The sequence below is a fragment of the Macaca fascicularis genome, chromosome 15 (assembly GCF_037993035.2).
Source record: "Macaca fascicularis isolate 582-1 chromosome 15, T2T-MFA8v1.1".
Lineage (NCBI taxonomy): Eukaryota > Metazoa > Chordata > Mammalia > Primates > Cercopithecidae > Macaca > Macaca fascicularis.
Window position 1 is genome coordinate 91903693 of NC_088389.1, and position 27011 is coordinate 91930703.

The window sequence follows — 27011 nt, forward strand, 5'->3', positions numbered from 1 at the left end:
TCTCCCTCCCCCTATTCTCCTTCCACACATATTCCTGGCATCCTATAAAACCAGGTGTAGGCCTCAGGGTATACACATCATGCTAAGGAAACATAAGACTTAAGAACAAATGACTTCTCTCAGAAATACCTGGCAGAGTGATTGGCACATATTAAGTGCTCTAGAAATGTTAGCTTGATGTGTTTTGGGTTGCTTGATTTTCAAGATAAGGCTATAGTCCCTGTTCCCCTTTCAGGAACTCTGTCTACAAAGCCCGTACCTACTAGGAAGAGACTGCAGTCAATATCTAATGCCAAAGTCTGCTCTGAAGACTGGATCTTCTTTATACCAGCCTCAAAGGCTCATGCATCAACTCTGATTTGTTGGATGTCATGAGCTCTGACCTGCTGGGAAGGCCCTGAACCAAGTTCATGGGAAGGTCCAGGCCCTCATAATCCCGAAGGGACCAAAATTAGCCTGACATGTCATCTGTACCTACAGGAAGCTGGGACTCATTAAACCCCAGTATTTTCTTGCATAGATACTTAGAACACTCCTGGGAAATTCAGTTTATTATCATCCAGAATCACAAGTCAATTAGAGGCTTTGCTTTTGTTTCCCCCATGAATTTCAAAAAAGCTAAAACACACCTTGTAGTGTGCACAGTGTTATGCTTAATCTTTTTCTTCTAGAAACCAAACAAAGACATTCCCAGAGAGTCATTCATTGACTAATTTCCTCAACAGTCATCTATAGCTAGCCAGTGGGCACCAGATCTGGTGTTGGAGAGTCAAATATACAAAACCACTAAGGCTGTATTCCTTCCTGGAACAGGCCTACACAGGTATGCGCCATGAAGCCACTTCACAGGTGGTGTGAGAGAAGACTGATGAACACATTCCAGCATGCCAACTACAGCAGGACTCCTCATTCCTGGGCGTGCAGCAGTCAGAATTAGGGGAAGAACACAATCAAGGACAGAGTGACGGGCATGACCAAAGGCCCAGAAGCAGGAAGCAGCCATTCTGTTGTGGGAACTGCAAGAGGTCTTGCTATGGTGTAGAAAGTAGGAGAAACTAGAGAAATGGCCTAGGGACCAGGGGTCAGGCCACTGGGAGTGGGGGAGAACCATTCTTATGCCATCCTAGGGAGTCTAAATGTTCTTCTGTGAACCTAGGAAGCCACTGAGGGGTTTAGATATAGAAGACAGGTGATCCAGGTCTGTATGGCCATAGACAAGGGGCTGGTGGAGCTTAGAGCGACAGTACAGTGGGAGATGAGGATCTGGAGAAAGGAACTGGGGACAAGAATGCTCATGATTTGGACAAAGGGGCAGGCCCCCTCCCAACACACATCTTCGTAAGGGTCTCTAACCATCTCTCCCATCTAGTGTCCCACATACCTGACAGAACAAAAGGATACTTTCCTTCTTTCCTCCCTGAAATCATTCCCCAGTGATTAGTGGGTTGCTTGGGAAATTTTTCTATACCTTTAGGTGTGGGTAGGTATGTAAACATTTGACAAAGCACAACAGTAAGAAGCCTGATTTATATCACTGTACTTGAAGTAGAAATCTTTAACAGCTAGGTGATAGTATTTAACATATACTGAGATAATTATGCAGTTTACGACTTTACCCCCATTCATTCCCTTTAAATATATCCAACCTTTTAAAACCTTTTAAACTAAGAGAATGACTTGGATGTAGTAATTAATATGAGTGGAGGCACAGCATGCAAGTGATGCGACTCCAGGATTGGGCCCATGACAGCTACTTCAGGTTGTACAGGTTACAACTAACTCTAGGAGGCCACATTCACAACCTGTGTGGCCACAGACAGTGGCCCTGAGTGATGTGGATTAGGGATACACAGGCTTCATCTTGGCAGAACTTTCTTGCAGATGCTGCCCTCTCTGTCAAACTGAAACACAGTCATGGTCAGAAATACAAGCACTGTATTTTAATATGGTATTAGTTATTTAGTGTATATTGGCAGTTTTACTAAAAATTGTTTGCCCTCAAAGGGGACAATGTGTTGAGATTTGCATTCTAAGCTGATTACTCTTTCAAGCTGTGTGATCTCGGGGGTGTTACATAACCCTTGTCATCCTCAGCTTCAGTTTGGTCACCTGTGGAAGAAATTATACCTAAATCAAAGTTATGCTATAAAACAGGATGAAGCACAAAGGATGCCTAGCCTCATCGGTAGCAGACTCTCAGTAAATCCTAACTGGCTTCATCTAGGAAATGAAGAACATACCTGAGACCTTCGGCTCAGGCAAATCAACCACTTTCCTACAGTACCTGAGTCATTGGCATGGATGAGTGGGCAGTACCCTGACTTCACACTGACAAGGATCAATCCAGCCCCAAATCACTGCTGAAAAAACAATCTAGGCACCTACCCTTCACCTCACCCGCTCCAGCAGCCTCTGACCCTACTCTTGTCAAATTCAGGCACACAGCTACGGTCCCTAGGAAGGAAAGCATAATGTGGTCTCCTCTGCATCCCCAGGGCTCCCAGAGCCTTTGTTTACAACTCTCTTAAGACCCTGGCCACATGACTCTTTCAGTTACTATCCCTTTAATGACAGGGTAAACTCTGCGAATCAGTGCCAGAGCTTGTCTTTTTATCCAGAGAACCCAGCACGGTGTCTGTAACACTGTTCCTGACAGATGAACAGTGAATCAATGAATGGATGGATAAATGAGTGGGTGAGTGAATGCGCACAAATTTTCAAAATGGAAGAGGAATGAATTCTATCTGCTTCTGTCCAGAAAAGGGCAAAGAGAAGCAAAGGGGCACTGTAGAGTGATATCCCTATTCATCCCTACAGGTTCTGTTTCTTTGGTTTCTCTTTCTTTGGCTGGGTGTGCATGTATGTGGGTAGGGGAAGGGAATAGAGAAGGTTTATGGTGAAATTCACAGGGTCTGGAAAGTAGAAGAGGCCAGCCAAGAGAAAAGGAAGGTGATGCAGGCTTTATAAGGAAGAGGCTGGTTCCAGATCACAACCATTTTCTTCCTGCTTAGAATATGAAATTTATGCAGATTGGCTGGTTAGAAAAATGGCCAGTATATAAATTAAATACACAACCTTCATCTAAATAAAAATTCTCAGAAACGTCAGGCATGCCCATTTCATGAGGAGTACTAAGGGAAATGGATTATAATCCTGTCATAATGCTATTTTGATAGGATTTCTGATTTATTTTTGCAGGAAAAATGTATTGACAAGCATACCCCATAACTGATTATATATCCTCAAAAATATTTCCTGTCAGAAAAGCCTAAGAATCCACTGATGTTAAGAATGTCATTTCTGATCAGAAAAGACAGGTGTCATGTGAGGGCATCCATCAGATTAAAGAAATGGCTATGGTGTTCTGAAGATTAGTGTGCAAGCTAAGGCTGTAAAACTTGAATTTTCTTTAATATGAACTAAGCAGAAATGAACAAACAGTAGCTTAAAAAAAATACATGTCATTTTTTAAAATGGTAGAGCCAGTTAGAGATGCTGGGGAGATGACCAAAATGTTAGGTAAAAAAAAGTTATAGATATTCCATAAAAGCATAAATAATTCCCAGGAAAAATAACACATCTAGAGTTTCCAACATATGTCCATATACATGAGGTAATTAAATTCTCCCAATAATTTTGTGAGGTAGTTTTTATTTTGAATAAATAGATGATGTAACATCTACTGACACTCTTGATAAAGTCAAGTGACTTTTCTAAGATCTCAGAACAGTTTAGAAGTAGTCTAGAGCAGTGCTCTCCCATGACATGTGATATGGTTTGGTTCTGTGTCCCCACTCAAAGCCGCATGGAATTGGAATCCCCAGTATTGGAGGTGGGGCCTGGTGGGAGGTGACTGGATCATGGCGGTGGTTTCTAATGGTTTAGCACCATCCCCCTAGTGCTGTCTTGTGATAGAGTTCTCACACGATCTGGCTGTTTAACTGTGTGTGTGTATAGCATCTCCCACTATCTCTTCCTCCTGCTCGCACCATGTAAGATGAGCAGCTTCCCCTTCGTCTTCTACCATTATTGTAAGTTTTCTGAGGCCTCCCATCCATGCTTCCTGTACACCTGCAGAACCATAAGTCAATTAAACCTCTTCTCTTTATAAATTACCCAGTCTCAGGTAGTTCTTTACAGCAATGTGAAAACAGACTAACAGCAATGTGAAAACAGACTAATACAACATGGGTGCTCCAGACCATCAACCAGAAGAATAAACATGAAAAGAAATGAGAGAGGAAATAAGCATGGGAAAAAATGAGTGAAGAAGCAAAACCAACCAGGAAGTAAACACAGGAAAACATGAGCTAGGAAATAAAACCAACCAGGAAGTAACACCAATAGAATTCAAGTAGTGGCCTAAAGAAATTACATTTCCTTTTATTTATTTTTTTAAGCCTTCCATTGATTGAATGGGAGGTATTGTTCTAGATACTTGTTGAGGCAGTTCCCACATAAGATTTATTTACTTTCCCCAATATACCCAAAGGGTTGGATTAGTAACTTGGATTTGGAGCAGGTCTGGTGATAAAAATGCAGAATGTATATGCTCTCACTTTTCATCTACATACACATATGTATACACACACGTACACTGTGGTAAATTTCCAAACTGCCCAAAAATCTTCACTCCTCCCCGTTTCCACATCCCGTGCATGTGACTTTGTAGTTCCCCCCATCAAGGACTGAAGTTTATTTCCCACCCTTTGAATCTGGGTTAGACTGTGGCTTAGCTTGCATTGGCCAAAAGAATACAGCAGAAGTAATGGTACACAAATTCATAGCCTTTTGTTCAAGAGGCCTTGAACACTTTTGCTTTCTCTCTAAGAATCTCAGACTCTGCTGTGTGAACAAGCCCAAGCTACTCTGTTGGAGATGAGAGATCACACAGACCACAGGCAGTAAACGTGAGAGAACCCAGTCAAGATCAGACAAGCTATTCTGCAGCTGACCACAGATGCATGAGGCAGCATAGCTTTGACCAGAAGAAGCCCTCAGCCAAGCCTAGCCTAAACTGATGACCTACAGAATCCTGAGCTAAATAGTTATCACTGGTTTAAACCACAATATCTTGTGATGATTTGTCACTCACACAGATATGTATGCCTAGAAAAAAGCAACACTGAGAAAATCCATTACTAAAATGTTAGTAATGTATAACTCTGGGTAATGGGATTTATTTAGTACTTCTTTATGTGTTTCTCTGTATTTTTCATTGATTATATATTTAATAATTCCTGAAATACTAAATATAAAAAACTAAGTCCTTCCAATTTTTAAAAATTCCTTAAATATCAGCTAATCCATGTATAGTCAGAACTATTCAACTGATATGCCAAAAACAAAAACAAAAACCAGCAACCAAATGAGTTAGGAAGAAACCATCATCTCCAACATTTATTCTTCAGTTCAGTAATCATGATGTAAGAAAGACTTGAGAGAATGAACACTTTGTAAAGTGAAATGATAAAAAATTGGTCATAAAATTTCATCTGACTTACCTACATCTCATATTTAAGGCAAATGTGATATAAGAAAAAAATTGCACTTTTACTTTGTTTTTAACAATCACCACTGATTCCAAAGACATGTTGTTTCAATCAAATAAATAATTTCATTCTCAGGTTTGGGGCTGTATTAAGAAAAAAACTAATCAAGTCTTTTTGGAATTCATTACTATACCTGTTCTTCCCATCATACTAAGCCACCTCTAAGGGACAGCACTAATAATAAGATCCAACTGTTTAAATGTAGAAGAGTCTTCTCTCCACTGATACCATGCTGCCTTCAATCAGGTGTGAACTTGGAAATTACACAGGCCCTTGTAAGAAAACTCTCTAGCTTTCCTAAGACTACCAATGTTGAAATAAACAGGCAAATTTCAAACAAAAGACAGCTAACTACCAATGATTACAACCTGAAGAAGGAGGAAAGTACGTTCCTAATATCTGGACTGCTTCATCAAAGGCACAACAACATCCAAAAGGTTGACTTTAAAAAATTGAAAGCTAGCATTGAGAAAATCCAATGAAAAAAAAATCATCATTCCTCGCCTGATGAGCATTCTACAGCAGTGAACTCTGAGCCAAAATGCCAAGAACAAGCTGTCAATCAATGCCAGGAGGAAAAGCAGTACTAGGATGGCATGGGGTTTTAAATAATGGCATTTAAATAAGAAATGACTAACAGCTCACTACAAATAAGGCACATTCCTAGGTGCTAAGAATAAAAATTAAAAAATGAGAGAGTCCCTTCTCTCAAATAGCTCACATACTAGTAAGAGAGACAGACATGGCTGACCATAATGCAAGGTATTAAGAGAGCTCAGATCAGGGAAGGAAGAGGAGGCCCTCCAGATAAGAAAATGCAGGTAAAGATCTGAACCAGGCCAGAGGTTGCCAGGAAGTACACATGCACCACCCCAGGAAGGCTGTTGGAATATGTGCCAGGGACCTCTCTGGCTACTCTGCGAAGCCCTACTTAGAACTATGTTTTCAAATGCATAAAATAAACACAGAAGATTACAAACAAACAATTATATTTACAAAATAAACTTGTTTTTCTTTTTTTTCTTTTTCTTTTTTGGTTCCCTGACCAGGAAGGAAAAATAAATATGCTTTTAAAATAATGCATTAAATAATAATTTCCAAAGGTAGGTCTAACAACTATTAATATCCTGATTATAGAGTTGTTGATGAGCATAAATAATATTTTTTAAATTTCTGTTAAAATGGTAATAGTAGACAGAGTTACAAAAACTGTTAATGCAATCTCTGCCTACGCTCAAAATTGAGAGAACTGTTAAATTTGTGCTAGAATTAATGAAAGAAAATAATATTTTTTCCCATTTTCTAAGACACAAATTTTTCTTCATAATAATTAAAAAGATTTTATCACCTGGAATATTTAATGACACAGTAGCCAATCTTTTAACAGTAAACTTATGAAAATGGCAACAATACTATTTTTTTTTTTTTTTTTTGAGACGGAGTCTCGCTCTGTCGCCCAAACTGGAGTGCAGTGGCTGGATCTCAGCTCACTGCAAGCTCCGCCTCCCGGGTTTACGCCATTCTCCTGCCTCAGCCTCCCGAGTAGCTGGGACTATAGGCGCCCGCCACCTCGCCCGGCTAGTTTTTTGTATTTTTTAGTAGAGATGGGGTTTCACCGGGTTAGCCAAGATGGTCTCGATCTCCTGACCTCGTGATCCGCCCGTCTCGGCCTCCCAAAGTGCTGGGATTACAGGCTTGAGCCACCGCGCCCAGCCAACAATAATATTTATATAATGGTGCTTATATATACCGTCACTAAAAAGACACAGTAATGAAAGGAAACTCAACGAAGGCACCTTATGAAGGATTAAGTTATGGAGGCTAAAATTGGTAATTTTTTGGTGGCCTAACCTGACACAGGAATCTAACTTAAATATTCAAGTGGACATACGTACTACATTCTTAAATATCATTTCTCCCCACTGAGTTTTTGACAGAGACCAGAGAGAGAACAGTTAATCTCTAGGGCAAGAGCACAGAGAGAAGGGCTTTTGTGAGGTAGAATGAGGGAAGATTCTCTGCTTTGGCCGTATAGGTACTCTCTTATCAGACCTGGCAAGGATGACCTGTGTTTACATCTGGAAGGAGGGTCACCCGACATTTAGCAAGATGAGTCATGGGCGGAGATGTCATCTTGGGAAAATCCCCAACTGAGTTCTCTATCTACATATGATGTTAATAAAGGGCGTAAATCCAAATCCAATAATGTATGTAGAAACCCACAGTGCCAGCAAGGCTGAACAGGTGAAGAAACCAAACTAAGTAACTTAGTCAATGTACAGGCCAAACAGCACATTTCCATTTGTATGCAATGACCCTTTCACCATCTCAACCTTGTTATTTCTCCTTAATTTCTATGAATTAATAACCTGTGAAATATTATTATTGTATTTTTCAAAGTGTCCATCTGATAAAAATGTCTACAAGGATTGGAATAAATAAATCAATACAAACTATTCTTCTTTTACCAGAGGTATGCAGCAGGAGTCACTCATCTAAACTTGCCTTGTCATAGTGAGAGCTTTCTTTGTAAATTACAAGAGCTATGTAAAAATCCTCTACCCAGAAAAACCTAAATCCCTGCGACTTCGTGAACAAATAATTGCTCTTACAGCACAAACACACATACAACTCAACAAAACGTCACAAGTATTTAATTTTCCATATATCTGTTTGTTCACGTGTGCTTTTATTTCTCATGGTTTTTTAATTACAAACATATAATACAGTGGGAAATGGTGGTAAGCAGATTCCCAGCAGATTTAAGGTCTTATTCACTTTAATGTCTGTAGAAGCACAAACAGGCTGCATTAGATGCTGAGAAAAACTAATTTTTTTCCATCTGAATCGTGAGCTCACCTTGGAGGTAGTGGCCCTGTTTGGTAAGTGAAGAGTACTGGGAAGAGAGAACCATCTTTAGATATAGCAGAATCTTTGCCTCACTGTGTTAATGTGGCAACTTCTCAACAGGAACGCACCACCTGCTTGCTACGTATTCTAAATAGTAAGCAACTTAATTCATCACGAGCAGAGACGAGAGTTCACATTAGTTTGACTGGTGGAGCTCGGCCACTGCTAAGCTAAAACCTGGCATGGGCTTCACCTACAGTCACATGTGATTTCATGACTGTTGCTAGAGAATCAGTGAGTCCCCAGATGCTAGGGCCCAGAAGCTCCGCCTTGGGCTTTTTTATTTCAGGAGTTCTTCAGGCTTCTTGGGTGCCAATAATATAATTTAGGAAGAGCAATAGATTCCCACAATCCCAGTCATTAACAGCAGTGTGTGTGTGTGTGTGTGTGTGTGTGTGTGTGTGTGTGTGTAGAAATTAACAAGATGATTCTAAAGTTTATATGAAAATGTGAAGAACCTAAAATACTCAAAGCAATGTTGAAAAAAGTTGGAGGAATTACAATTTGGAAAGAATAAAAGGGGAAGGAAAAGTATTTACTCAACAATAAGATAATTTTCCTTTAAATGACTTCTGATGGGACACTTTCAAACGAGAGAAGCAAGGAACACAGGGTATCCCTCAATGGTAACTCCTGCCTGTAACGATTTCTGACTCTCAAATACAGTTGGTGAATGGGTTAAACACACCTAAAACAGATGCAAATATTTTGTTATTGAACAAGGTAACCCAAAGTAAAACAGACTAATTAAATAGTTTAACAGATTTTCCGTACCACCAAGAAGGAAGTCCAGGTAAATCATAATACCATGTAAACAAATCCAAGTCATAGTCTCACATTAGAAAAATGACTACTAAAACAGCACAATCTAAATGAAATGCCATGTGCTCTGATTCTGACAACCTGAACATTCTGTAACTTTTGAAGACTGTTGAACCTCTCTGAAATTCATTTCATAATCTGTCAAATGGGTATAATCATAATATGTACCATACACAAGTTTACTATGAACATCAAATGAGATAATGTACTATGTGTAACTATAAAACACACTATACAAATGTTAGCAGGAGACAAAATTAGAGAGGAAGAGGTAATCGTACCTATAAAGACATACTGCTTACATGAGGAGAGAATGACAGAGAAAGAGAAAACACAAACTTCCTAGGTTTCTCTGGACTTCAGAAGAAGCAACTAAAGGTAGAGTGAAAGGAAAGTCAGCCAAAAGCTTTCTACTGGCCATCACATCCACAGCAGGAGCGCATATTCTGTCTATCTTGCCAATGTTACTCAAAAAGGATAAATCCACAAAGTGTTTGAAGTCCAGTATTAATCAGCAAACTAAATCCATCTGTCACATTGTCTAGTGTTAATTGAGTGGACCCATGTACCCAGCACTGTGCATGAAAGAGAGGTATGTTATGGGGTTCACGTGGGGGCAGGATGGGAAAGAACTGGGATGCTCTAATGGTAACCGCATCCTTCCTAGTTTCTTGCCTGCGGCCCTCCTGTTCTCGATCACCTAAGGTCCACGTAATCTTAGGTGGTCCACATTACCTCAATTAAAGTTACTTTCTCAGATCCAGTAAGGACACTGCTCTGTTCTCCAAATATGTAATAAAGATGAAAATTTAAGGTATAATTAAAAGTTGTGGAATGTAAGGATTTCACCAAATTTTGTATTTTCTTCTAATTCCTGAGAAATGTATGGGGAAAGGTGAACAAACTTAACTAAAAGGCCCACTCAAGGAGGGACAAACAAAACGGAAAATAACTCATAAAGGTATCTGATGCTTACAAAGAAGAAAGTTTCACTTCTCCCTGCCTCCTGCTCCAACCAAAAGCTTCCGAGTGCCAGGTCTGCCCAGTTATGGTTGAGAGAGAAACCAAAATGATATTTCAGAGTATCATTCCAGAAGAAACAGGAATTTCTTACATTTCTTCAGACATTATAATTTCACTGACCCACTACACCAGCGTAGGATGAGAAGACAAGAAAGGACATGTGACACTTCAAGGTGAAAAGATGCCAACTTCTGACTGGCAATGGTCAAGAAACTGCCCGTTTTCCCTGGAAAGAAAAGAGGTATTGACTTGCATGTGAGAAATGTGCACAGCCCAGGGATGCTCCAATATTCCATGGAAGGATATGACAAAGAAGATAACGCATTCCTCTGGAATCACTGGCTTCCTGCCAAGAGGTTTCAGGAGGCCTTTTGAGCTAATCCTGAGTTTTGCGTATCATATTTGTTGAAAGTGGGCACACAATCAAGACTTGGAGGGTAGCCTTTTAGTTAGAAATATTGGAAGTTATTTCATTTAATTGCCTTTTCTATTGCTTGTAGTTAATAGTCTTAAAAATACTAAACTTTCATTACATTTTGTCAGTATCTAAGGATTTCATTATGGCTATGGCATCTAATTACTGTTTTCTACGTGAAGGAATTGAATATCCTGCCTCTTATGCATTACAAGATGTTGGAATGTCAAATACCCTTTGCTGTTGTGTGTCTGTTGACACATTCCATTTATATTTTTCTACTGTATCTATGATGCTTGACTCTAATACCAATATTAAAATATGAGATTAATGTCACTACTTAATTTTCTTAACAAGCTATCAGACAATTCTGTATGCCTTAATTATTTTTTTTAAAAAGTACAAATTGCTGCAAAGCTTAAAATTTCCTGGGAACTGAGAAATATTAATTCCATGCAAAAGCAAGAAAGCATTTTACATGAAAGTACACCTTATCTAGGGAAAAGAAAAAAACCCAAATAGGTGGTCCTTGGAATGGAAGAGTTGATTTTCCTCAGTAAGTTGGCCTTTGAAGTTGTCAAGTATCAAATGTCCCATGTAAATATTTCTTTTTTTTGTTTTGTTTTGTTTTTTTGAGATGGGGGTCTTGCTCTGTCACCCAGGCTGTATTTCAGTGCAGTGGCGCAATGTTGGCTTACTGCAGTCTTTACCTCCTGGGCTCACGTGATCCTACAGCCTGAGCCTCCCAAGTAGCTGGGACCATAGGCGTACACCACCACGCCCAGCTAATTTTAGTATTTTTGGTAGAGATGGGTTTTTGTCATGTTGCCCAGGCTGATATCGCCTCAGCCTCCCAAAGGGCTGGGACTACAGGTGAAAGCCATTGCACCTAGCCCCATGTAAGTATTTCTTAATGCAGTTGCCCCCACAGTGGGATCTAGGTCGGCTAAGGGGCTCCTGGGTTCCACAGTGTACTCTGTGGTGGAAATGACAGAGCCAAGTAGAAAACACAGCACTGACAAGTTTCACCTAAGAATTCTGATGAGTCTGCTTTTGTGATAAAAACCAAACACCTACACCAAAATGCCTTTGTCTTGAATTTTTTAAAAATCAGGGTCAATTTGCAGTTTTATAAGGACAGAATAAAAAATTTAGGTAAATATTTTTCCTGAAACCACATTATTACACACAGAACTAAAGCCATATTTTGAGAGACAGGAAAGCTATTAAGTTTTACTAATGAAAATGCTAATATATTGATGTGATTATTCATAACTAAATAGGTGCTAATTCCCTTCATTCCAATTAAGTTTAAAATGTTATCAATTGTTACTAATTTCTCAATGTACCCACATATATATCAGAACAGAAAAAATTTTGTGTTTTTGTCCCTGAGGGTGACAAGACTCAGGAACATGAATTCCTAGCTCACATGCACAATGTCAGCTATTTCCAAAATAAAGAAGAGTAGCATAGCTGCAGGAAGATTTTTCAGTGCTTCCTATGTTTCAGTATGTTTCAGATGTTAACTACTATGAACCAGGCCTAAAGGATCTGTCCCCAGAAAACAGAATTTAAGGAATAGTATGGGAGCAGCCCCTCTCCTCTGAATATGTTTTATATCAAATATTACGAAATGACTGGTATTAAACCAGTTTTAACCTAAAAAATAGCAATTTCATATGTTCATCCTGGGACCCATTTGGCCTCACATCAGTATTTATCAGGGCTTTAAGATACGGGTAAGTCTCTCAACAAGACTTCAGCATGGTTCTAAGTGGCAAGCAGTAAAGAAGCAGAGCAGGAACCAGAATGCAGGACTGCCTGGAGTCGATTGTTTTGACTACACCACAGTCCCAGATGCTGGCAACTCCTGATGCTCTCCAGCACAAGCCTTCATGAATCCAGAATTCTGAGAAGTACCAGTCCTCTGAAGCTCATTTCCCAGACTTTGAAGATTCATCAACATAATAGGAGCTCATCAAATGCTCGGGAAATTATTTTTCATTAGTACCAAGAATAGCCTAGAGTTCAACCATTTTTAGAGTAATTTTTCCAAAATCACGTTAAACTCCCTTGCCTTCTTTCATAGAGTATGTTGAGGCTGTTGTGAGCATGGGGGTTTGCAGCGGCTCTCCTTAAGCCCTTGCTCTATCAACAGAAAGAACAGAGAGAGAAGCACAGTACTCACTGACCCAGCCCTTCCTATGGAAACGGCTAAAGATCAGCAGTGGGAAAACAAATTAGGGGGTACTGAATAGGGTTTAAAAATGTTTAATGGGATATATTTAAATTTCCTAGCAAAATTAAGAAAAATTTTATCTTCTCTGGCTTCACCTGATAATGTGAATAAGAGAAAGATAGGTTCTGAATGTAAATATTCTAAAAGGTCTACGCTAAATATTCCTCCTCCCAGGCAAATCTAACCTTCACTTCCTATCATTGGGATAAGTGGAGAGAGAGCTCAACAAAACCCTTCTATTGATAGAAAGGTGAGAGATTTCTTTTTAAAAATGTGTGTTAGATTTAGGAATATTGATCAGATTCAGGTCTGAATCACTGTAGTGTTTTTTAAGTCCTTGCTAAGAATTCTCTTTACTCCATACCTTTGCTTTGGTCAGAAATCTCTCTTTGTCAATAATAACACTGCAAATTCAGCAGACCATTTGTTTAAAAACTTACGTAGAAGAAAAAAATCATATACAAAAACTAGATGATTATGTGCAAGTCTGAGAAAAAAAAGAGTATAGCTGGTCAAAACAAACTTTGTTAAACAGAATTTTAGTTTGCAATATCCAAATTGTTAAAGGAAAAACAATTCTATCATCAGCAAAACACAAAGACACCCAGGATCTTAGAGACACAGATGAGAGTTTACGGAAATGACACCATTCAGATCACTGTGAGATGAGTGTTAGCTAAACTCTGGTTCACTTTATGAAAAGGAGAAAGCAGAAACTAAAATAAAACAGTAACAAGCCATGGAAGGGAGCTCCAGATGAAGTGAGGGAAAATAAAAAGGAAATTGAAAGGACAGATTCAACCTATAGCTACATTTGATGTATCAGCCCTGTGGGGGCCAGGGCAAGCTCACTGGCATTAGATGGGCACACTGAAAGTGACAGTAGGCAAAATTCCTACTCATCATCAGTTATAATTAACTGGTTGTCCCTTGGGGTCTTCTCTCTCCCTTCTCCACTATATCTGATTTACCAAGGCCTCTAATTCCACCTCCAAAGTGTCCCCATAATCAAGACCCTTCTCCTCATCCTGGGACATGGCCATGGTGGAAATCCAGGTCTCTGTTTCTTCTCACCTGCTCTGGAGCATCAGTTTCCTGCCTCTAATCAATCCCTTCTACTCTCTAATCCACTCCCACTTGGCCTCAAGATTGAGCTTCCTAATACTGCCCACACATAAACCTTGCATGGGACCATCCACTGTAGAATAAAGCAGAACTCCCCTAAATTTGCCTGAAGCAGTGGCAAAGGAGTCCAAGGAATTCCCTTGGGGAACATGGAGGAAGGAAAGTCTCAAGATTAATGCCTGAATGGGAAACTCTTTTTTCTTTTTAATCTTCCCTACTTTGAGGAACTCTTGAAACAAGATAAATAATAGCCTCTCCTGCCTGGTCTCAGCATGATCCACTTTGTGCATGTGGGCGCATGTGAGAGACAGCTATTGGGTAACGCGTTTGCACCCCACCAAGGGGTGAACTGAGTACCTGTGGGTCTTGCTCCCAGGAGGCCTCCCCAAAACAATCTTCTCCTCACCATGACCCATCTCCTTTAGAAAGGATAATCCTTCCTGTCCCTCACCTCGTCCCTAAAAACGGATCCTTGTTTAGCCAAGAATGTTTCCCTAATTTGAAGATGGGAGAAGATTTTTTAAATTTTAATTCAGGGACATATAAAAAGGGGGTTTCACTTTTTATGAAAGACAGTCTTCAATCTCTGATCACCCAATCTACTTCACCAGCTCCACCCTCCCACTCACCACTCCATCCTGACTCTCCCTAAACCTGACATGTCTTAGACCCAGTGATGTTGAACTCTTCAGCCTTCCTCAGATACACCAGGCCTTTGAGGAAGTTTGTGCACACACTATTCCCTGTGCTTAGAACACCCTGGACTCTGAGTCAGATTGCCTGGCTTTGTACCCTAGCTCTTCCACCTACTACCTGTGTAATATACAGCAAGTTATATAAACTTAAACTCTGTTTCCGTTTCCTCATCTGTTAAAAAAAAAATAAAAAGGTAATAGTACAGGTTGCACATCTCTCATCCAAAATGCTTGGGAGCAGAAGTATTTCAGAATTTTTCAAATTTTAGAGTGTCTGCATTATACTTACTGATTTAGTTTCCCAAATCTTAAATTGTGGATTCTGAAATGCTTAAATGAGCATTTCCTTTGTGTGTCATGTTGGTATTCAAAAAGTTTCAGATTTTGGAGCATTTTGGATTTGGATGCTCAACCTATACCTACCATGAATGGGGCACTGAAGATTAAATAAGTTAGTATCTGAAAAGCCTTTAGAACGCAGTTTATCACATTGTATTAAATAAATGTGTCCCACCATTGTCTCATCAAAAAAAAAAAATATATATATATATGTTTGCTTGAAACAGTTGTGTGAATGAGGTCTGGTCAGCAAGAATGAAGTCAGATGGAGAAGTTTAAAGAAAAAAAGTTACGTTTACTTCCAGGATGCTTCACGGTCCCTACATATATCGAACTGAACAGTTTTAAGGCAGTCTAACTAAAGTTCTCCGTAACTAACTTTTGTGCTAAGCCATATTTTTTATATCTGGCTAAACAAGTGCCGGGATAAGAAAGGGAAAGCAAGCAGTATAGCTGCCATATTTAGTTATCAGTTTCTCTCCAATACTGAAAGTGAAAAGCAGCTGTATTTTCCTTGGTTTCAGGTCAGTTTAAAAATCTTGGGACGAGGTCAGTTTCTGAGATTTCTACCCCACTCTCATCCCTTCTTCAATAGGTTTAAAATATTTTCAAATGTGGGAAACTGTCTTCAAAGGAACTGTAAACTTTCCTCTTAAAGAAAGAGACCTGAAAAGCAAAGGTCCCCTGTGGAAGAGCATGTGCACATAATCAGGCTCTGGATCCAAGCACACAGAGGACGAGAAGGTGGTAGGCCCAACCTATACCTCACTCCCACCCGCTAAACCATGCAAACCCAGGAAGAGTTAAGAGAATTTTAGAAAAACAGGTCCAAAACTTTAGGCATCACTTAGGAAAGAAGAAATTGCATTAATAAGCCCTCAAGTTAGAACAATGTAAAAATGAATTTATTAAAGCCAGGTAAATTGGACATATCAACATGAACCCTGAACCGTTTGAAAAAAATACTATTCATCTGCTCTGTCACTAAAGTGGCTCTAGTACTAAATTAGCCAGCACTCAAATGAAACAAAACATGGTAATGTGCACCTTTCATGGCAAATTTGTTCTCTAGTAGAGCTCCCATAAAACAGAACCAGGGCTCTTTGATGAATCACTGATTCCAAGTTTGGTACAATAGAAACCAAGATAACTCTGGTATTTCTCGCTGAGAAAAAACAAAGGTAGTTCTACAAGTGTGGATTAGTCCATTCTCATGCTGCTATAAAGAACCTCTGGAGACTAGGTAATTTACAAAGGAAAGAGGTTTAATTGCCTCACAGTTCCACATGGCTGGGGAGGCCTCAGGCAGAAGGCACCTCCCCACAGGACAGCAGGAAAGAGAATGAGTGCTGAGTGAAAGGGAAAGCCCTTTATGAAGCCATCAGATCTTGTGAGACAAACTGCCACCATGATCCAATTACCTCTACCTGGACTGCGATTGACACATGGGGGTTATAATTCAAGATGAGATTTTGGGTGGGGACACAGTCAAACCATTTAAAAGTGGTTTAAAATTAGAAATAAAGTGTCACCTAGAAGAGGCTCCAAAAGGCCCAAGTGGAGCAAGAACATCAAGAAGAAAATTTTGGTCAACTGGTATGAAATGGGCTCATAAAAGGCTACAAACCATGATGATGTTTAAAAGAGTCAAGTAATATAAAGTAAAGCTAAGCAAAGTCCTAACCACGGATATAAATTAGCTGAATGCTGCTTAATTACAAAAACACAATTATCTGACAACCCGTCTTACATCCAAGGGGCACAATATAGTGAAATGCATATATGGTGAAATGTAATTCTGGCCTTCCAACCAAAAATCCTGTTGGAACGAATTGGATTGAAATGTATAAACCGCCGGGCGCGGTGGCTCACGCCTGTAATCCCAGCACTTTGGGAGGCCGAGGCGGGCGGATCACAAGGTCAGGAGATCGAGACCACGGTGAAACCCCGTCTCTACTAAAAATACAAAAAAAAATTAGCCGGGCGTGGTTGTGGGCGCCTGTAGTCCCAGCTACTCAGGAGGCTGAGGCAGGAGAATGGCGTAAACCCAGGAGGCGGAGCTTGCAGTGAGCCGAGATCGCGCCACTGCACTCCAGCCTGGGCGACAGAGCGAGACTCCGTCTCAAAAAAAAAAACAAAAAACAAAAAACAAAAAAAAAAAGAAATGTATAAACTAGAATCAGGGGTAGGCTCTGGAGGAAAACAGACTTTCTAAAAATTCTAGAAAGTTGGAGAGAGATATCGTTCAGGTACCCATCTGGGAACATAACTACTTCCTTCCCCTAGTTGATTATATAGTATTGCTGACCTTGATTTTGGTTTAAGAACTAGGGCATCTTCATGTTTAGAAAAATTTTATTAAAACGAGAAGCATGGATACTCAGTTTTCCTGAATGAGACACAAGTATAAAAGCCTATAGTATAGCAAAAATACAGGTTTAGTTTCAGATCTGGCAACAGCCTACACATATACAAAACTGCATATGGCCATTAGGGAAATAGGACCCAGGGGGAAGTTTTTTTATTATAGGCTGCATTCACTTCTACCCTATTTGCTGAATCCACTTGTGCTACAATTCTGCATCCTTGGCTAATTAAAAGGGAATGTTACAGTGGGAGTGAGTGTTTTGGAGTCTCTCCCTATCAATCCATAATCAACCTGAAATACTGCTTGGCCTTTTATAATTAATGAATTCACATAAAAGTATACTGATTCTTATTTTTTCATTAAGTATTTTCTCAATAACAGACACTAAAAGCATAATATGCTCTACAACACAATACAGGATAGGAACTACTATTCTAGGGTATAGAATTTGGAAGCCTCAAACATCCATCTTTCCATATTAATGAGGCCTAGAATGTTTCACTGTTGTTAGCAATGAGAGGTAGCCCACTACATCATCACCCCAAGATTAGTTATATAGTCATAGGTTAACCCACAGACCTCTTGCTTTGAGCCCTTCAGCAGATTCTGTGTATTGTGGTGTCCTCTCCTGTCCTAAGCCCCAGCCTCATGATGACAGGAAGGAGTTGCAGTAAAACTGGCCTAAAGACCCAGAGGCTGGAAAAAGCATTCAGGCTGGGTGCGGTGGCTCATGCCTGTAATCTCAGCACTTTGTGAGGCCAAGGCAGTCAGATCGTTCAAGTCCAAATGTTCAAGACCAGCCTGGGCAACATGGTAAAACCCAGTATCTACAAATAATACAAAAATTAGCCAGACATGGGGGCGCACACCTGCAGTCCCAGCTACTCGGGAAGCAAAGGTGGGAGGATCACTTGAGCCCAGGAAGCAGAGGGTTGCAGTGAGTTGAGATCATGCCACTGCACTCCAGCCTGGGCAACAGAGTAAGACCCTGTCCCAAAAAAATAAAAAACAAAAAAGCATTCAGTAAGTGCTGAGCAAGGACTCAGCTGTATCACTGAAATGAGTGTTAGAAGACACATGAGAGAGAGACAGACGGTGGAATAACAAGATCCTAGATGAGTTTCTAGAATGGGAGGTGCCAGTACAGAAGCCACCCTACCCAACCTGCTTTCCATTATGCACACAAAAAACACTGCTCTGAATAAGGCGCATATGTGAAATACCTAACACACCTGACATAAAAGATGCTCAATAAACACTAGTTCTTGTTCTCCTCCACTAATCCCATTCCCTAGCATCAGATAATTATTTTAACAAATTTATACCAAGCTGCTCCTATGGATAGCCAAGTGCTAGCTGATAGAAATAAAAAGACAACAACGACAACAACAAATACTGTCCTGGCATAGCTACAATAATACTAAAGGAAAAATACACAAAATCAGATAAATTAACTAATGCAGTGTTTTCTCTATAAAAGTTCTTCCTCTCTTTTAAATAGGTTATCTGTCTCCATGTTAATAGCCACGACTTCTAAGGTTTCTAAAACTATGAATACAACTTAAATGTCATACTTTTCTGGAGGAAAGAATATTAAGAAAAAACACTATGTACCTCATATAAGATGTATAAAGAGGCCATGTTCATTGCAGTGAATTAAATATGCAGATCATTCTAACCTAATATGAAAGTTTACTAAGTAACTTGCCAGGAAAAAACATTGCATGCCATCTTCTCACCTGTTTTTCAGGCATCCCTTCCACTGGGCATCTGTCTAGTTTACTCAAGTGTGAGATGGCCGGTGGGGTGCTATATTTTGCAGAAGTACATGGTTTACAGGTAGCTGACTATTTGCTTTGAAGAAAAAATACATTTCCAAGGCTTTCAGTTTCATAACTACTATGTATTATGTTGTCTTTTCCTTACAAACATCTGTGCAACATTCAGATAATTGGGTTAGGAATATATCCAAGTGGAATCTTTGGAAATATAGCCAGAAAATAGGTTATAATGAATCATGCAAAAGGTGGTGAAGTGGACAGCGTGACGACACACATTGACAGATGAGCACACACTCATGTGCACACATGAAGGAGACCTTACATCTGAAACACAGCAGTGACATTCAAAAACGGTGTTTGACAAAAACGCTGGCAAACACATGCTAAAATTTAGGTTGAAATAACAGGGATCAGCTGTATACTTCCTGTGACATACTCTTTTCCATCTTTAAGAATTTTTACCCTATTTTTTTCAAACACTGCCTATTCTAATTATAAACTCTGCTTGCTGCTTGATGGAATAATGTGTTAATAAATCAGATGAATTTTATACAATTATTCAAAATAATTTTACATCCAAAGCTCAATAAACAATGAATAAGCTCATATACTTAAAATAATTAGCTGGGCACAGTGGATCATGCCTATAATCCCAATACTTCGGGAGGCTGAGGCTAAAGGATCTCTTGAGCTCAAGAGTTTGAGACCAGCCTGCGCAACATGAGAACTATTTTTAAAATATATTAATTAAAAAATAATAATTTATGACACTAATGGAATAGTAGAATTTTCCTTAAAATGGTCCTTTTGGATGCTTTATAGCAAATAATTGGGAGAAATAAAAAATAAGGGACTCAAAAACCCTAAAGTGAGTAAAAATGGAGATTCTACTGAAGCAACAGTAGGTTTATACTTCATTTCACCTAAATTGTACAGGCATCCTCCACTATTCTGTAAAACAACTGGGCCAGGCTGCCAAGTTAGCCTGAACTTTATTTTATAGTTTTCACTGCTATGATTCGGCAATTGCCCATTACTTTCAAATAATCAATGCATGGTTGAGAATACAGACAAACTACAGTTTCTGCTCTAAGAAGCATATCTCTTAGCATTCACAGTTGACACAAAGAGAGATATTTGAGTGAATCTGAACTTTTCTATGCTTGATAAGGAAAGAACATTTAAAGCAATAGGGGCAAATCACAATGTTCTTAACCAAAGTTGCCAGATTCTATAAATTCCTTCTGCTTAGTTCCCAAACACTTTGGGGAGGAATCCATACTTGGAGTCTCATGGAAGAAGAATGGATAAGAAATAGCTACTAGAAATATACTTCAGAAATAGAGTGCTAATAGTGCTTCTCCCAGAAAATGTAGCAAAGGCAATTTATGAACACGAAAATTTTTCCGTCATCAGGAAAAGCTGCCTCATGTAATGTTGTAAATTACATGATGTTTTCCCCAGTCTTTACAAAGTGTACCAAGCTGAAAGCGGATCTGTAGGAGATAGTAGTTTCTAAATCACCTCAAAGTCAAATATTTTCTTTTTCATCATCATTTAGGAAACACATTAGTAACCTAAACCTGACTGAACCACACACCAGAGTTAAGAGGAATGAGTCCTGATTAAACACCTGGATCTCTTTAATAGCAACTTCAATATAATCATCAGTAACCACAGGGCTTTGGAAAATTAAAATGGTAATGCATGATCCCAAGCAAAGCTTCAGATGAACACCTCTAGCGCCATTTGAGGTTTGGAATTCACCAAATAATAGAGTATGAGCTAAAAAGGCATTTACATTCCAGCACCTGCCACTCATTATCTGCATCTATTTGGGCAAGGAATTAAACTTCTCTGAACTCAGGTTTCTTATCCTCAAAACAGGAAAAACACTACTCACGTGGCCCAGTTCACATAAGATTGTAGCACCAGCAGCAGCAGCAGTAGAAGTAGTAGTAGCAATACAACTTTCATTTTTTGAGTGCTTACTCTGTGCTGTGAACTGAAAACAACATGGTGAGGTGGGATACCATGTTTTACAGATGACGAAGCTGAGGCTCAGAAATAAGAACTTGCACAGGGTTGCACAGTCTGTTAATGGCAGAATCTAAGTGTGAACACCAACTACTCTGACTTCAGAGGTCATGAACTTGTTCACATCTCAAAATGCATTCATATACATTCTCTAATGAGGTAATCCTGTTGACTGCACACAGTCATGTAAGGTGTTATTACTATATTTTTTTAAAAGTTGCTAAAATGTATTTTCTACTGGATACATAATACTATTCTTAGCAAAAGGACATCAACTCAAGAAACTATGGAAAAGGCATGAATGAATATGCAACTTGGAACCTGAAACAATGAAAAAATAAGACAAATAAAATAGATGTGACAGTTGGTGACATCATTTTGTACATTTGTGCATCCACTCACATCCGCACAGAGCCCCAGTCCACAAACATCAAATATCTCTCAAGACGTCAATGGAAATTGCTGAAAGCATTACAAAGAGCTGGGAGATTTGTTGTGTGTGACTCCACAAGCCAATGCTGATGACTTGGCAGGCCACTCACAAGAGGTTATTAGGGACATAGGACAAGCATGTTAGGCTGCTAATAGCCTGTGGCCAAGTCTCTCAGGGAAAACAAAGTGCGGCAAGTTAGCAGAGCCGAGCATCTAGACAATGCTTTAGCCTCCTATTTGGTAGCCAAAAACAATTATGGTGAAATGGAAAGCTAACAAAGACATATCAACTATCCCTACACTGGCATATTTCTAAGTGTTTAAACCAGAGGAAAGATTTCATTCTCCAAGGACAGGTCAACAGAAATATGGCTAAATTCATGTTATTTGCTTGCAAACACTTTTCCCAGAAATAAGCTCAAAAACATTTGTTCTCTATATTTCTCCTCTACTTTTCTATTTTTTTCTATGAGACTATCCTCACTCCTTCCAGAGCCCCAGGCTGTCCCTCACATATGTCATCTCAGGCAGCAAAGTCCCAACAGCTCCTGGCCATCCTACCTCTTCCTTGACTGTGCTGCTGCTCTTTGTTTCTTCTAAAAGAGATAAAACAACATCCCAAGACCACAGTGTACAGTTTCATAGACTGTTCACTACATAATCTCAGGTGGTGATCCCCTCGCAGAAATGATTTCACTCTCATCCTGGATATGGGCAGTGCACAATGTGTACAACTAAACTCAGCAGCCCTGTGTATAGATCCAACACCAGAACAGGCATGAAGAGTTTTCTGCATTCATCTGTTCATTCACTCATTCAACTCATACAGATTTATTGTGTCTAGTGTGCACCAGACACTTGACAGGTCCTAGGCAAATATCAGTAAATAATAGTGTGCAATCCCCGCCCTCAAGGAACTCACGGTCCAGACATGTCAACAATGAGTAATATTACAGAATAAAGCACATTTTGTCTGGGAGGTAGTCTAAAACAGGAGAAAATCCAGACGCGGTCCTAGCACTGAGGAAGGGAGGGCACGTCTTACCACATTGGGGTTGACCTTATGTCGAAAGCATGTAATGTTCACCACATAAGGCCAATCGTCAGGCTCCATCAGTACCCCAGCAGCATGGGCACAAGTGACATGGAAGGAGGCCGGGCAGCGACCGTAGGAACACTGGATGCAGGCTCCAGAGACCCTCTTAACCCGGTGTCTGCAGAAGATGCATTTCTGGAAGGTTAAAACAGAGAAGAACATCAATTCACGTTCTGTAACCCAGTCAGTTCCCACAATTTACAGAACAATAGCTACTAGAAAAGATAAAAAAAAGAAAAAACTGATTACATCAAGAAGTCCTGACCCTCCAGGGGCCCTAGTGGTGACAGCATCTGTGGCAACGTAATCTACTTACTTTAAAAGCAGCACACTGCTATGGTCACAGACTACCAGACATATGTTTAACTATTTCTTGTAGCAAGGAAAGCCAAACACTTCTGCACATACTCCCGTAGGCACAGAGCTCAGGAAAAGACCCCAGAGGTGCTCCTATAAATAATCCATGAATGCTGAAGCTACTTCTGTTTTACCCTCCTGTACTGCAGGTCTTTCTATGCAACAAGAAGTAGAATATGGGTTTGGAGGACAGGTCATTCTTTCATAAATTAGATGTGGTCTTCAAAAACACCCAAACAGCATAGGGGCAAGTTAAGTTTTCCAAAGACAAGGAAATGTAAAGTGTTAAATGGTCCAATGTGGAAACTAGTGTTTAATAATCCAAATCTGAACCCTTCATGACTGACAAAAAAAATATGCCTCCCAAAGGGAGAAAATTGAAAATCACCCCAAAGGGCATAATTTGGTTGAATATCTATAGCTGATGATGCCTGCGGAAGAGAAGATGAAAATAAAAACAGCAATAATGATTACCACAATTCAAAAAGTAAATTGCATACAATTAGCCCTAAACATTATCAGTACATTTGTTATGAGAGATAGAGAAAAACAGCTTCACTAAATGTAAGTTGTGAACAAATACTCGAGGGTTAGGAAAAAATGGCTGTAGAAAACCACAGGGTCAGCTCTGGAAAGCAGAAGAAACAATGATCAAAAGCTCAAATTTTCATTCCGAAGAGTAAAAAAGGTCTGAAATCTGATCAAATGTTGGTGCTCTTCTTTTACAGGTAGATTTTCTTTCCTGGGACAATAAAGGTACTTAAACTCAAACCCTTCTAAAAACTAATATTTTATCAGAGACTTGCAAGAACCAATGTGCATTTAACTCCTAACTCTTCATGTCCTGACATCTGATCAGTGACTTAATCTTTTAGATTCTGTCTCTTAATCTTACCCTGATCTCTCCCTACCATCCATACCAACTGCCACTGCCTCCGTCCATAGTGTCTTGCCCAGCATCCTAATGGATTCTCAACGTGTATCTCCATCCTTTATTTCATTCTATCTCCATTTGTCTTCCCCAAAGCTGCCAGAATGATTCTTTACAACATGAATCTCATGTCACCACCACCGTACTTAATATCCTTCATATAATTAAAGGTTTCTCTTTATCTCCAAGTCATTCCCAAAAAAAAAAAAAAGGAAAAGCATTAGGTGGAAGAGCAAAGTTTATAAAAGGCCCTTCATGATCTAAGTGTTACTTCTCACTAGTCCCCATAAGAACCCTACACGTTAAGTACTTATGTGATTTCCTTATACATCGAGATTCGATGTATAATTAAGCATTTTTAAGTGGAGATTGAGGATACAGCTTAGCTGATTAAAAAAATCACACACAGCTGGGCGCGGTGGCGCATGCTTGTAATCCCAGCACTTTGGGAGGCCAAGGCAGGCAGATCACGAGGTCAGGAGATCGAGACCATCCTGGCTAACACGGTGAAACCCCATCTCTACTAAAAATATAAAACAAAACAAAAAAAAATTAGCCAGGCGTGGTGGCGGGCGCCTGTAGTCCCAGCTACTCGGGAGGCTGAGGCAGGAGAATGGCGTGAACCCGGGAGGTGGAGCTTGCCGTGAGGGGAGATCGTGCCACTGCACTCAGCCTGGGCGACAAAGAAAGATTCCATCTCAATGAAAATAACATAAATAAATAAATAAATAAAATAAAATAAAAATAAAAAATCACACACATGTATATACACACACAAATACACAGACAGAGAGAACCATAAAACTAAAAAGACATCATAATCTGCCTAAGAGCACGATTTAATATTCTATCATGGTATCTCTTAGAAATCCATGCTATCAGTTTCATTACATTGTTCGTAATTTTTAGTATTTTGGTATCTTTTTGTCAGTTCCAAATACTTGAAATGTGATGGCAGATACAAAAGCAAAAACTCCTATTAGGAGCCCTAGGCATTTTCAATCTTTTAAGAGTCTAATTATACAACATAGAGGTCAGTGTTTGAATAAGTTAAGATATTGACAGGTATATAAAAGGTGAAATGATGTCTTATTTTCCTAATTAAATAAGATCTTTTAAGAGTAGGACAGAGTGTTGTGACTTAGCTAATTAAAGCATTGGTATCTCCCAACCTCCATCACCATTAACTTCCTCACCAAAGGAGTAAGAAGACAGAATACACTTAAGCCCAGAGAGGATTCAATCCTTGGAATCTAAGGAGAGACTTGCCCTATTCCAGGAGGACCAGAAGTGGTGACTTCTAAGGACAGAACCACAGTTTCCTTAGAAAGTCAACCTAACAGTAAACTATTACAACTCAATGCTTTGCAAGATGTTTATTCAGAGTTGAGAAGACTTAAACATCACATAGGTTCTTGCAGAGACACAGAACCCCATAAAACCTATGAGGGGAGCCGTTGTGAATGCATCCTGTAAGACAGTTAACATAGTATTTCAGACCCCCATTTTCATTTGCTTGTTGCTAAAATGGTTTTTTTTCCACCCTGGCAGAAAAATCTCTGGAATTTGATGCCTACAGATACCTGGGCTACAGAATGGAATCTAGTAGGTTTAAGACATCTATGTGCACTTAAGAATGTTACAACAAAATACGTGCTATGAAAGAAGTGAACAAACCGCTACCTGGCACTAGAATAATATGAACAGGCATGGTACAATGAATGAATCATGCCTGGGGACAACAGAGGGAAGAAAGCTTTAAGAAAAGCAAAGACGGACTGGATCAAGGTGGTACACTCAATCCCTGCTACCATCTATCCAGGCCCAACCCCTACATAACTATGTAGGAAAAAGGATGAAGCCAAAACAGCACTGACAAATAAGAGACAGTGCCATCAGAGGACCAGAAAATTTATGGAATTCCTAGATCACGGGAAACAGGTGGAATTAAACCAACAGAGAAACCAAAGAAGATAAGAACTAATGCAAAATAAGTGTTTGGCAAAGAATATCCTTTAGGCAAAGGATACCAAAGGAATAAGAATAATTCTCAGCCCCAAAGCCTCAGAGCCACCCCAAACCAAGTATCCACAATAAAAAAAGAAAAACAAGAAAAAAGGAAAAAAAAAAAAGAATCCATAATTAAAAGAAGCAGAAACCCCAGGTCAACATGAGGTAATTATTTTAAAAACAGTGCCACTCAGAATGTTTTTAACATGATGTTTCTAAAGATCTTTAGGCTGGGAGTGGTGGCTCATAATCACCTATAATCCCAGTACTTTGGGAGGCTGAGGCAGGTGGATCACCTGAGGTCAGGAGTTCAAGATCAGCCTGGCCAACATGGCAAAACCCCGTCTCTACTAAAAATACAAAAATTAGCCAGGTGTTGTGGTGAGCACCTATAATCCCAGCTACTCAGGCAGCTGAGGCAGGAGAATCACTTGAAGCCAGGAGGCAGAGGTTGCAGTGAGCTGAGATCACAGCACTGCGGTCCAGTCTGGGTGACAGAGTGAGACTCTGTATCAAAAAAAGGGAAAAAAAAATCTTTATGCATACTAAGATTTGGTAAACACTGCTGTAGAATAGGTGGGCTAGTTAACGTTTTCTCTATCCCTAGCCTACTGAGAAACTGACAATTCTTTGTAAATTTTATATTAGAGACAGGGTTTTGCCATGCTGCCCAGGCTGGATTTCAAAATCCTGAGCTCAAACAATTTGCCTGCTTTGGCCTTCTAAAGTGTTGGGATTACAGGCATAAGCCATCACGCCCAGCCTTGATTTTGCCTTCAGAATAAAGCCATGAGAATTACTAGAAAACCAAAGTAAATAATATGCCAGGGCAGAGCTCCTGTCTCATCTGAGAGTCAAGGCTAGAGAGGGAAGTAG

At 39.6% G+C, this 27011-nt stretch overlaps 1 protein-coding gene across 15 annotated transcripts in view; it reads right to left on the minus strand.

The window, feature by feature from the left end:
* The window catches only part of KDM4C (lysine demethylase 4C), a 417412-nt gene that overhangs the window by 48207 nt on the left and 342194 nt on the right, over window positions 1-27011 (minus strand). For 9 of the 15 annotated variants that reach the window (XR_012424704.1, XR_010581570.1, XR_012424702.1 and 6 more), the window contains 2 exons: window positions 22787-22972; window positions 21176-21277 (listed from right to left, as the gene is read on the minus strand). Coding sequence is in view for 9 of the 15 variants with exons in the window: in XM_074017507.1 (XP_073873608.1) it covers window positions 21176-21277; window positions 22787-22972 (288 nt within the window). In the remaining 6 variants the exon portion in view is untranslated. The remainder of the gene's footprint in view (window positions 1-21175; window positions 21278-22786; window positions 22973-27011) is intronic. The other 6 variants (XR_010581569.1, XR_012424700.1, XM_074017509.1 and 3 more) reach the window with 1 other exon arrangement.